Source organism: Sturnira hondurensis, unplaced genomic scaffold (genome assembly GCF_014824575.4).
Source record: "Sturnira hondurensis isolate 20B ecotype Veracruz unplaced genomic scaffold, ASM1482457v3 Scaffold0010803, whole genome shotgun sequence".
Taxonomy (NCBI): Eukaryota; Metazoa; Chordata; class Mammalia; order Chiroptera; family Phyllostomidae; genus Sturnira; species Sturnira hondurensis.
In genome coordinates, this window is record NW_028083434.1 from 1,118,884 (window position 1) to 1,131,876 (window position 12,993).

At 38.1% G+C, this 12,993-nt stretch overlaps 1 protein-coding gene across 3 annotated transcripts in view; it reads left to right on the forward strand.

The window, feature by feature from the left end:
* The window catches only part of SLC25A14 (solute carrier family 25 member 14), a 31,267-nt gene extending 19,880 nt beyond the window's left edge, over window positions 1-11,387 (forward strand). For all 3 annotated transcript variants that reach the window (XM_037059330.1, XM_037059332.1, XM_037059333.1), the window contains 3 exons: window positions 165-300; window positions 9,914-9,994; window positions 10,948-11,387. In XM_037059330.1, coding sequence (XP_036915225.1) covers window positions 165-300; window positions 9,914-9,994; window positions 10,948-10,989 — 259 coding nt within the window. In that variant the 3' untranslated portion in view covers window positions 10,990-11,387. The remainder of the gene's footprint in view (window positions 1-164; window positions 301-9,913; window positions 9,995-10,947) is intronic.
* Window positions 11,388-12,993: the final 1,606 nt, after the last annotated feature.

The window sequence follows — 12,993 nt, forward strand, 5'->3', positions numbered from 1 at the left end:
CTTTAGAAAATGTTTTCTTTACTCTTTAGATTATAATGAAAGGGCAAGAGCCAGGTTTTATCTGATGAGTCTGACTCATTACACATTTAAGTTTGGCCTAATTTCTGTTTAGTGGGCAGGGATGGAAGTGGGGCAATCTATATTCTTAAAGTTTTCCTTTTTAGTTCCAGCTTTACATGCGGCTTAGCTGGGGCTCTGGCTTCTAATCCAGTTGATGTGGTTCGAACTCGTATGATGAACCAGAGGGCAATCGTGGGACATGTGGACCTCTACAAGGGTACTTTGGATGGTATTTTAAAGGTATGCACACTGTGGGCTTAGATTAAAATTTTCATCTTCTTTGATGTCTCAGACCTACTTTCAAGCCTTATTCTTAATTGCTACATATAATTCTGAAGATGGAAGAATCATTATATACATTTTTATAGGCTCTCAGAGTAATTCTCAGGTAGAAAAGCTGTGCCCTTGGCAATCCGCTGATGCACAGTTGTCCTTAATCTTGTTATTCTGATTCGAACGCTTGTGACTGCAGGATACTTTTATTAATAGCACCATGTGGAATTGATATAAAGCACTTAACATATCCCCACATTTGCCCACTTCAAAAATGACAGAGTCCCTCTGATAGAAAATCTGGCACTCAATTTGAGTTCGGCATCAGGCTATTGTTCACACTTTTGCTCTGAAAGTTTCTGCGGTGTTATTCTTGTGGAGAGCTGAATATTGTAAATGAATTATGTGTCATATAATCACTGGTGATAGTACTACAGAAAGCAAATTTGAGGGTAAAATATGATATTGCCATATGGTTTCTCTGTGGTTCACTTTAGTGTTACAGCTATTTATTATATATCAGGCACATTTTAGTAGGCACAGAGAAATTATAGCGTACTACAGGTGTACAAACAAATAATTAACACAGTTGGTAACTGATAACCTCAGGGATCTATGGGAGGAAAACTTAGTCCAATTTGGAAGTTTAGGATAGGCTCCCTGTAGATGGTGGCATCTTGAATAATAATAACTCATATATGTTGAGTGCTTTACTATGTATCAGGAACTATCCTGATGAGACTTACATATTTTAGTGGCGGCCATGTGGTGACATTTCATCGACAGAGGCATCTCAGGAAGAGGAACAGGTTTTGTGGGAGACATGACAGTTATGAACACTTAGTTTGAGGTTCATGAGGAAGACACAGTGAATATATTTGTATATATTAGTCTTCACTCAGAGGAGGGTTCAGGGGTATAGCTGAGAGCCTTGGGAATCAGTAATGTCCAGATGTTACATAACTGTGGAGCGGGAGACCAAGGAGAACAGGTAGAGGAAGTCACAGCTTTTTTGCCTTCTAGATCACTGGAGTATTATAAGATTTGTTCCATTAATAGTGATTCACAGAGGCAGTGATTCTTGGACTCTGGAGAGTAGAGTTTGGCAAAAGTCCCCCTTACTGTCTTTCACATGCTCACCCTTCCACTTGACAATCACAGGTGTAGAGAGAACAGTAGGGCCAGGGAAATAACTCTGAGGAAATGCTGGTTGTTAAGGATTTGACAGATGAGAAACCTAGGAAGGACACCCAAAGATAATAGCGCAGAAGGTCTGAGGAAACTTAGAATAGTGTCATGGAAGCCAAGGGTGTAAAGAGTTTCAAGAAGGGACGAGTAATTATTTGTGAAATGGAATAGAGAGATCCAGTATAAGGACTGCAAGGTATCTCTTGGATATTGTATTTGCTGGATTGGTGTTTGCAAAAGCCAGCTGCTGTGCATTAAGTGGTTCAATTTAATCATTCATTCATTCAATACAAAAATGTTTAAGTGTCTTATTGCCAGGCACTTTTCTAGGTTGGTGACCAAAAAAAGTCCTGCCTTTCATGACATTATGCTTCTAATAGGAAGAGACAGATAAATACCCAGGAAGTGAGGATAAATAACTAAGTATAAAATATTACTTCAGGAAGGTTGGCTACTAGGAGCTAAAGGGAAAATAATATAGTTATAGCTAGCATTTATTGAACACTTATTATGTGCAACACACTATAATATGTCCTTTAACTCACAACAACCCTGTGGGGTAGCCATTATCTTTCCCATTTTATAAATGATGGATTTTAGGTTCAGAGTAGCTAAGTATTTATCCAAGATTACACACCGAATGAATGTCAGTTCTGGGATTTAAACCAGGGTCTGTCTGATTCCAAAGTTTACACTTGTAATCACTGTTCTGTGTTGTATTGGCAGAAACATATTTTCATGTTGGCAGTAACTTTTAAGTACTTATATTTACTCACTTATTTACTTACCTGCTATTAAACTTCTTTAAAACAATTACACTCTACATTGTCATTATATATAATAGCATCATACTTTATTATTTCATCTCTAAGAGTCCCAAAACACTTTGGTGAATGAAATTATGCATTCATCTTTGACATAGAAATGAGCAACTGCAAATCTCATTTTGTTACCTCCATCTTAAAACCAATGAATGGCTTGTCATACACCCAATGATCTATGTGACTTGACCCCTTTTTTCTTCCACAGCCTTATCTTTGCTACCTTTATTCTGCATTTCAGATGTACTGAACAATTTCTAGTACTAGACTTTCTCTCATTCCCAACTTTTCACCCATGCCATGTACTTAGTTAGATGCCCCCTACTCCATCCTAACTCTCTTTCACTTGGCTAGCTTCTGTTCATTATTTAGATCTCATTACTTTTTTAAAGGCCTTCTCAGAGTATTAAACGTGATTATGGGTACATAAGTTTTGTGCACTTGCTCTATTGTATCATTTATTATATAGTGGAACCTCAGCTCTCGAACATAATTCATTTTGCAAGGTTATTTGAGAAGCAATTTGTTCAAGAACTGAATCTTTTTTGCTTGTCACCTGAGAGAAACGTGCTTGATCATACCGGTATCAGTATGTAAGGATTGTTGGGCTGAGAACCCAAGAACTGAAGTTTTGTTTGACAACTGAGAAATTTCTTCCATGAACAACTTGGTTAAGAATGGAATTGTTTGAGATGGGGGACTGAAATGCAGAGAGCCGAGGTTTCACTGCTTTTAAAAGAAATCTTTCTTGAGGACCAATTCGCATATCATAAAATTAATCTAGTCAAAGTAGCTTTTGGTGTATTCACAGATACGTGCAACTTTCATCACTACAATTTTATAACATTTCCATTACTTTTCTCTTTATTAAGTATATTTTATTGATTGTGCTATTACAGTTGTCCCAATTTTCTTCTCCTCTTTATCCTCCTCCACCCTGCAGCATTTTCACCCCCTTAGTTCATGTCCATGGGTCATACATAGAAGTTCTTTGGCTGCTCCATTTCCTATACTATTCTTAACCTTCCCCTGTCTATTTTGTGTGTACCATTTATGCTTCTTATTCCCTGTACCTTTACCTCCATTCTCCCCCATCCCTCCTCAATAATAACCCTCCATGTGACCTCCATTTCTGTGATTCTGTTCCTGTTCTAGTTGTTTGCTTAGTTTGTTTTTCTTTTTGGTTCAGTTGTTGATAGTTGTCAGTTTGTTATCATTTTACTGTTCATATTTTTTTATCTTCTTTTTCTTAGACAAGTCCCTTTAACATTTCATATAATAAGGGCTTGGTGATGATGAATTCCTTTAACTTGACCTTATCTGAGAAGCACTTTATCTGCCCTTCCATTCTAAATGAAAGCTTTGCTGGATAGAGTAATCTTGGTTGTAGGTCTTTGCCTTTCATGACTTCAAATACTTTTCCAGCCCCTTCTTGCCTGCAAGGTTTCTTTTCAGAAATCAGCTGACAGTCTTATGGGCACTCCTTTGTAGGTGATTGTCTCCTTTTCTCTTGCTGCTTTTAAGATTCTCTTCTTATCTTTAATCTTGAGTAACGTAATTATGACTTGTCTTGGTGTGTTCCTCCTTGGATCCAACTTCTTTGGGGCTCTTTGAGCTTCCTGGACTTGCATGTCTATTTCCTTTTCAGGATTGGGGAAGTTTTCCTTCATTATTTGTTCAGATAAATTTTTAATTTCTTGCTTTTCCTCTTCTTCTGGCACCCCTATGATTAAGATGTTGGAGTGTTTGAAGTTGTCCCAGAGGTGCTTAAGCCTCTCTTCATTTTTTTGAATTCTTGTTTCTTCATTCTATTCTGGTTGAATGCTTATTTCTTCCTTTTGTTCCAAATCATTGATTTGAGTCCCAGTTTCCTTTCCTTCACTGTTGGTTCCCTGTATCTTTTCCTTTATTTCAGTTTGTATAGCCTTCACTTCTTCCTTCATTTTGTGAATGAGGTCAGTCATTTCTGTGAGCATCCTGATTACCAGTGTCTTGAACTCTGCATCAGATAGGTTGTCTATCTCCTCATCACTTAGTTCTTTTTCTGGAGTTTTAATCTGTTCTTTCATTTAATCATATTTCTTTTTCTCAGTGTACCTGTTATATAGTAAGGGGTGGAGCCTTAGGTATTTGCCAGGGTGAGGCAACCCTTTTGCTGTGTTGGGGCACTGTCTGTAAGGGAGGGATCCAAGAGGGAGCAATGCCACTTGCTCAGTTCCCGTCCCCACGTTCTATCACTTCCCTCACTTCCCACAAGTGGATTGTGCCCTTTTAGGTACTGATTCGCAGGTGGGTGTGTTTGTGTACGTTTTAGGACCCCGTGGACCTCTCCAATAGACTCTCATGTGAGACTGGGAGTTTCCCCTTTTCCGTGACTCCCACAGATTTTTTATAGCAAGGGTTTTTGAGTCTTTAGTTTCCCTGCACTGAAATCCTGGGTTTGGGGGTCTGTCTCATTCCCCCATTGTTCCTCCTGGCTTATCTGCATGTGAATGTGAAATCACCCACCCAGTCTGCCAGCTGCTGCCTTTCCCCATGTTCTGTCCATGCTGGCTGCCCGTCTCTGCCCTGGCTGCTTGTGTGCCTCTCCTACTAATCCTCATGAATATTTCTTTAACTCCTTGGTTGTTGGACTTCCACGCAATTTTTTTTTCTGGCAGTTCTGGTTGTTGTTTGTTTTTAAAGTGATTGTTATCCCTCTTTTGGTGTGCTAGGAAGTGAAGCATTCCTGCCTGTGCCTTCACCCTGGCTGGAATCCTCTACCTTTCTTTTTTAAAAAAATTATTTGATTTTAGAGAGACAGAGGGAGGGAGGGAGACAGAGAAACATCAGTATGTTGTTAGTTAGCTATGCATTCACCAGCTGATTTCTTGTATGTACCCTGACTGTGTTAAACGTGCAACCTTGGCATATCGGGACTATGCCTAACCTTGTCAGGGCTTGACTGGCTCCTTTCATTTACTGTAATGTTTCAAGGTTTATTCATGTTGTAACATGTATCACTGCTTTGTTCCTTTTTATAACTGGATAATACACCATCGTGTGACTAAATGACATTCACATTTTTTTTCATTTTATTGTAATTACTTTTATTTTTAATTTAATTTTATTCTTTTTATTGAATTTATTAGGCTGATATTTGGTTAACAAAACCATACAGGTTTCAAGTGTACAACTCAACAAAACACCATCTGTACACTGCATTGTCTCCCCATCACCCAAAGCAAAGTTTCTTTCCTTCTCCATTTATCCCCTCTTTGTTGTCTTCTACCTCCCCCCACCCCCTTTCCCTCTGGTTAACACAATGCTGTTGTCTATGTCTATGTATTTTATAGATATATAATAAAACAACACATAATACATAATATTTTGTAACATATAATATATTAGTATATTGTATTATATGATATATAGTGTATATAATATGTCATATAATATGTAATATAGTTATACTATATTATGTATTGCATATGATAAAATAAATGTATTATATAATATACTATTGTATATTATAAATAAATATATATAATCTTAATCCATTCATTTTTTTCACCTTGTTCCCTAACAACCCTCCTCTCTGTAATTACTTTTTATGTCTATCTGCTTGACCCAGTGGATTGTAAGTTTCTTGAAGGCAAGGCAGTGTGCATCTCGTTTATCAACATTATAGGGATATAATGTTTATTCACAGCAAATTATTGGTTGAATGAATGAATGAATGAATTTTATGAAGTACCCTGTTGTCTCTGTTTATTTACAGAAATTCTTGTTTCCACATAACTGCCTAAGCCAAAAAATGTGCTTCCTAGTTCTAATGTTCTAAAGAAATTAGTCAATGTTTTGGAGCTTTATAAGGATTCAGATGGCTCATGGGAGTGTTAGAGACTCTCACTGTGTTTGTGTGTTCATGTACTCAATACATATGTATTTAGATATTTATTGGAAACTTTATATGCCAGATAATGTTAGGTGGTAGGGATATAATGTTGAATGAGACAATGTAGTCCTTACTTTCCTGGAGATTATGTTGTAGTTGAGGCAGACAGATGATAAACAGACAAATAATGAACAGTATAATTTCAGATAGCAGTAAATGCTATGAAGAAACAAACAACATAATGAGATAGTGACTCCATGATGATGGTGGAAAACTACTTTAGCTAGAGTGGACAGGAAAAGGCTGGGAGGAGGTGATATTAGAGCAGAAGTCTGAATGGTGAAAAGAAGAAGGTGGCCACATGAAGATCTGAGAGAAAGGTATTTCATAAAGAAGGAACAGGTACAAAGGCCCTGAGTTGGGAATGAGCTGGACATGTTCAAGCATTAAAAAGAAGGCTGATGTGGCTGAGTGTGGTAAATGAAGGAGAAAGTATTGGGTTAGTCAAAAAGTTCATTTGGGTTTTTTTCCCCCATAAGATGGCTCTAGTAATGGTTAGTTATTAGAGCCATCTTATGGAAAAAAATAGTTAGTTGTCTTTAACTTCATTTGAAACAATTGTGTTAGATTGTGTTGTGACAGCTGTCATATCAGTGTGCATTTATTTGTTTTTTGTTTTTTGAAAGATTTTATTTATTTTTAGAAAGAGGGGAAGGGTGGGAGAGAGAGAGGGAGAGAAATATCAATGTGTGGTTGCCTCTCGTGCCCCCTCCTGGGGACCTGGCCTGCAACCCAGGCATGTGCCCTGACTGGGAATCAAACTGGCAACCCTTTGGTTTGCAGGCCAGCACTCAATCCACTGAGCCACACCAGCCAGGGCTCATATCACTATTCATTAAAAAAAAAAAAACTCATCAAAATTTGTGAATTTTTATGTAGCCATTTTAATATTGAAGATGGAAGAAAATAAGCAGTATTTTTGGCACACTATGCTTTATTATTGCAAGAAAGGAAAAACACAACTGAAATGCAAAAAAAAAATTTGCAGTGTATGGAGAAAGTACTGTGACTGATCAAATGCATCAAAAGTGGTTTGCGAAATTTTGTGCTGGAAGTTTCTCACTGAATGATGCTCCATGGTCAGGTGGACCAGTTGAAGTTGATAGTGATCAAATTAAGACAGTAAGTGAGAACAATTGACCTTATACCATGTGGGAAATAGCTGACATACTCAAAATATCCAAAACAATAAAGTTATTGGTGAAAATGAAGAAGTGTGTCTTTTGTGGAGAAAAACTAAATGAACTTTTTGGCTAACTCAATAGCAGGAAATGAAACCAGAGAGAGAGGCAGGGACTAAATCATGTAGGATCCTATAGGTCATCACAGAAAACTTGTAATTAGAATGAATTCCACTGGGAAATCATTGGAGAGCATCAAGCAGGAAAGTGATACTGTCTGATTTGAAATTTCAAAAGATTGTTAAAAGATTCTTTAGGTGGAGATTGTAGACTAGTTAGGAGGCTTATTGTGGTGGTTCAGGTGAGAGGTGATGTGGTTGGATTGTATTTCTAAGATGCCTTGTAATTTTAGCAATCTGTGATTGTAGGTTATCTGCATCTGGGCTTTATTTTTGCTGATTTTCACAATTTTTCAACATCTGTTTTCATCTGAGACCCAGGGCATTTGCTGGTGATCCATTGGGGAAACTATATTAACCATCATGTTTTCAGAAATAATGCCCTTATTGAATTGCTATGTCCTCTAAAAAATGGTAAGGATAATTATCTTGACTATTTGTTATGTAAAATGTAAGTATAGTTGGTACATAATATTATATTAGTTTCAGGTGTATAATATAGTGATTCAACGTTTTTATACCTTACAATATGATCACCACTATACAATGTAACAATTCCACTTTTGGATATTTGTCCAAAGAAGTTGAGTGTTCTTAATCTATAGGATGTGATAAGGGATATTTATAAACCTGGATTCTGATAATATTGTCTAATCCAGAGATATCCATTTCTAGAATAATGGTTTCACTTCATCAGTGGAAAGGCAAAATCACATTTTTTCTATGTCTAATACAATGTCTAAATCACAGGAATCACTTAATAGATATTTGTCAATGAAATAGGAACTGTTTCTATAAGTTGAATTCAAAATTCACCACCAGTTTGTGACCTTTGATATACATGATTTGTCATTTAATTCATAATAACCATTCACTTGGTGTGTGTAGAGCCCTTTGTATAAAACAGGAAATGCAAACTCAGATCCTCAAAGCATTGATATGAGGTAGGCCATGGCATTACGCGGAACTTACAATGATGAACTACACTCAGAGGATAGCGACTTGCCCAACTCCCTATTCACCTACCTTGCTTTACTTTTCTTATTAGTGCGTATTTCTGAATGTACATAAGTTTATGTATTTGTCACCTCCACTGGAGTATGCACTTCATGAGGGCAGGGACTATATAAGTTATCTTTTGCTGTGCCACAAATTACTCCAAAACTCAGTGCCTTAAAACAACAAACATTTAGTCCTGGCTGGTGTAGCTCAGTGGATTGAGTGCGGGCCTGTGAACCAGAGGATCACGGTTCGATTCTCAGTCAGGGCACATGCCTGGGTTGCAGGCCAGTTCCCAGCAGGGGATGTAGTTCCCGGCAGGGGGCGCACGAGAGGCAACCATACATTGATATTTCCCTCTCTCCTTACCTTCCCCTCTAAAGATAAATAAATAAAATCTTTAAAAAACCAACATTTATTATCTCACATTTTTCTGTGGGTCAGCGATTCAGAAGCAGTTTAGGGATTTTTTAAAAATACTTACTTACTTTTAGAGAAAGAATGGAAGGAGGAAGAGTGGGAGAGAAACATCATTGTGCGGCTGCGTCTCATGCGTCCCCCACCAGGGACCTGGCCTGCAACCCAGGCACGTGTCCTGACCGGGAATTGAACCGGTGACCCCGTGCTTCACAGGCCTGTGCTCAATCCACTGAGCTATGCCAGCCAGGGCAGATTTTAACTTAGATTCTCATGAGGGTGTTGTCCAAACTAGGGCCTCAGTCATCTGATGGCTTAATTGGGGCTGGGTTATCTGCTTCAAAGATGATTCATGTGGCTGTTAGTAGGACATCTCTCTTCCTCTCTGGCTGTTGGCAAGAGGCCTTAGTTTCTTACCATGTGGGCCTCTCTTCATGACGCAGAAGCTGGCTTCCTCCAGAGTGAATGATCCAAGAGGCAGAAGCCATATATATATATCAGCATTGGAAGTGACATGTGTTCACTACTGCCTTATTCTATTGGTGATACAGACCAATCCCGATATGTGTGGAAGGGCCTACACAAGTGTGTGAATAACTGGAGGTGGCTTTCTTTGGGGACCATCTTGGAAGCTCTCTACCACAAATACTTTTTGTTTCTTGTTTACTAGTATTACTATTATCTTAGCATCAAGAATACTTTGCATATATTAGGTGCTTCATAAATATTTGTTGAATGAATGGGTGGGTGGATTTAGACTATAAATGAATTCAAATGTGTGTCTTTAGAAACAAAAGAGACCATTCATGGAGCCACAAGTTGTTGGGGAGGGGCTTAGAAGATGAGCACTAAAATATAAGTAATTATCAGATGTAAACAGTAAAGGGAATTCACTATTTTTTACTATCTTTCTCTCAGATGTGGAAACACGAGGGTTTTTTTGCACTCTATAAAGGATTTTGGCCAAACTGGCTTCGGCTTGGACCCTGGAACATCATTGTATCCTTTTCGAACATGAGAATGAAAGCAAATGTTTCAAGCTCCCAGGTAATTCTAGGCTATAGGAAGGAAAATTTGATTCTGGAAGCCTTTAGGCAGGTGAGAAACTCAAGCATTCTAATAGTGACCATTGATGATGGAATTGAGAAATGACTTTCAGTTAGAGTCTAAAGCAAACTGAAAGGACTAGAAAAGAGATGGCAAAGTTTCCACTTAAAAAAACAACAACAAAGCACTAACTGTAACAACAAAATCTGGAAGGTGCTGTGAAGTTTTTGGAAACTCTGCTGGGAGATGCCACAGAAAACCCCATGCTGAGGAGGTCCATATTTCCTATCCCCTAACTATAGGAGCCAAGCAGCTAAGGAAATTGTAAGACAGAAAACATTGGTAGGGGGAAAGAATCCAGGGTCAAATAGGGATATTTCCTCAGGGGTGAATCTCCTTCCTTTAGCTACATTTGAGTGCCTTCTACATGCAGAGCCATGAATTGGACCCTGTGTGTGGTGTCGTGTGTGTAGTGGTGAGCACTGCAGGATCGAACAGTAATTTCTTGCCATCATGGAGTCTATAGGTCAATGGAAATAGTATCTTTCTCCCTCCTTGGGATTGCTCTGATCACCTAATGTTTGTAACAGTCATTCTAGCGCTGAACTATATGTTTGTTGTCCTTGATGTTCTTGGTTGTGTGTGTGTGTGTGTTGTGTGTCCCTGAAGACTATGAGTACGTTAGAGTTTTAATCTGTTTATATTGCTAAATACCAATGATGAAAACAGGCACATGGTGGGCACTCAGTGCATGCTTGATTTGTCAGGAATTGTTCTTTAAAAAAACTTAAGCAAGTGCAACTTAGAATAGCACAGTCTAAGTACCTTAATTTAAGAATGCAATGCACAATTTTAGATTTGGCTTTCAGTGTTATGTCAGTGATCTTCCATGACTTCATCTTCAGTTTTTTATCACGTACGAGCAGCTTAAGAGGCTTCAGATCTAAGGACTGAATTATATGTGAACCAAGCCCTGCCAACCTTTTTACTCTTTTCTCTGTTTCCTTGTTCAAATGTATTTTGACAAACTTGTAAGTGTTTACTGAACCGTTGGTCTCCCAAGAGCCTCCTGATGGAAGAACAATAGAATGATTCAAAATTGTTCATTTGTTTGTGTTACCATGTTAACTTCCCCGAGAGGAGGTATTAACATTGAGATTCTGGACCCTGATTGGTATCTTCTGTGAAGATGGATACTGATGGGTGACACTGATAATGGCCTTCTTTTCAAATGTGGGTTAAATGTAGTTGGTTAGCCCAGACTAGAGCAGAAGGCATAGGCTAGGGCAGTTACGGCTATGTATATTACTGACCTTGGTTCTCATTAAAGTATTTATTGCAAGAATCACTTTGGCTTTGTCTTCATTTAGTATTTTCTCATTTGCTAAGTTACATTTTCCTCTTTATAAGTTGCATTTTCCTGAAAGTGGTAAAGAGAAGGTGACTATGAAATTGAGTCTGAACACCTAAGGACATTTATGGGAACAGACTAAGTGTGACTACGTATATATTTTTTCCACTGTCATAATGCCACTCACGTGTAAACATCAGGCAAATGGTCCATTCCTAAGTATAAATAATAAAAAAAACAAGTTGACTCATTTGGAAGTTTCTTCAGATAGAGTGCTTTAAAAAGGCTTAAACTACAACCCTGTGTCTAGGCTTCTAATTATCTTATGTGCAGAAGTTCTGCCTACTTTCTTGTACTAGAAGAGTGCCCGGCACATTGTAGGCACTCAAATATTTGTGGAATGAGTAGTTTAGTTTCTTCATGTCTATCCATTCATTATTTGTTCAAGAAAACATTATGTGTGTGTTATGTACTAGATGCTGGGAATATAAAAAAGTTAAGACAACCTCTGTTTCCAAACTCACATCATAGTAGGAGAAACAATTTAAGTCAATAATTATAGTAGGCACTAAGTACTATGTGAAAGATAAATTTCTGAAGGAGCACAGAGGAAGGAATAGCCAGTTACCTAGGGGATTGGGCAAAGGCTTCATAGTGGAGGTGACATTTGTGCTAAAAAGCAGATGTTAGTTACCATGTGGATGATGCAGGAAATGACAATTCCAGGCGGGAGAATGGGGAATAGTTCAGAGTGGCAAAGATGTAGGGCAGTGGTTTTCAAAAACCATGTGGGGCAGAATCACTTGGAAATCCTGTGCAAATGTAGGTGCTTGTGTCCCATCATCTGAGAACCTAACCTTACTTGGGTCAAAGCCATTTTGCTTTTGTTATAGGCAGTCAGTGAGGGGGGACCTTAGATTATACTTTGCGAAACACTTGTAAAGAAATGTGGGCTAGAATGAAAGGAAATAAGAATAATGTGGCCAAAGGGTCAAATTATGAAGAGTCTCTATATGCACAAGGAAAGTTTGACTTTTATCCTGAGAGATGGGGCAGACAAAGGAAGTTTAAAATAGGTAAATAATATAACCAGCTTTTGTTTTTTAGGAAGGTAACCCTCGTGTGGAGGGTAATCTGGAACAGAACAACCCTAAAAAGGTTCGGGCACACTGAAATCTATTCTCCTTTATGTAGAGGTAGACAAAATTGGGTCCGGATAAACTAAGAAAATTTGTTCTAAATCACATAGCCAGACTGTGGCAGGTTTGAGACTAAAACAGAGTTATCATATTTCTTTGTCTCATTCTACCACCCCACAGTGGCTCCTGAACTGTCAGTCTAAAGTACTACTTTTTCAAAATTAATTTTAATAGACTTTTTAAAGAGATGTTTTAGGTTCCCAACAAAATTGTGCAGAAGGTCCAGAGATTTCCCATATATTCCGTATTCACACATGTGCCCAGCTTTCCGCCAACAAAATTCATCACCAGAGTGATTCATTTATTACAACCTACCTACATTGGCATGTCATTTTCACCCCAAATCCATCATTTTTTAAAAAGATTTAATTTATCTTTAAAGGGGAAGGGAAGGAGAGAAG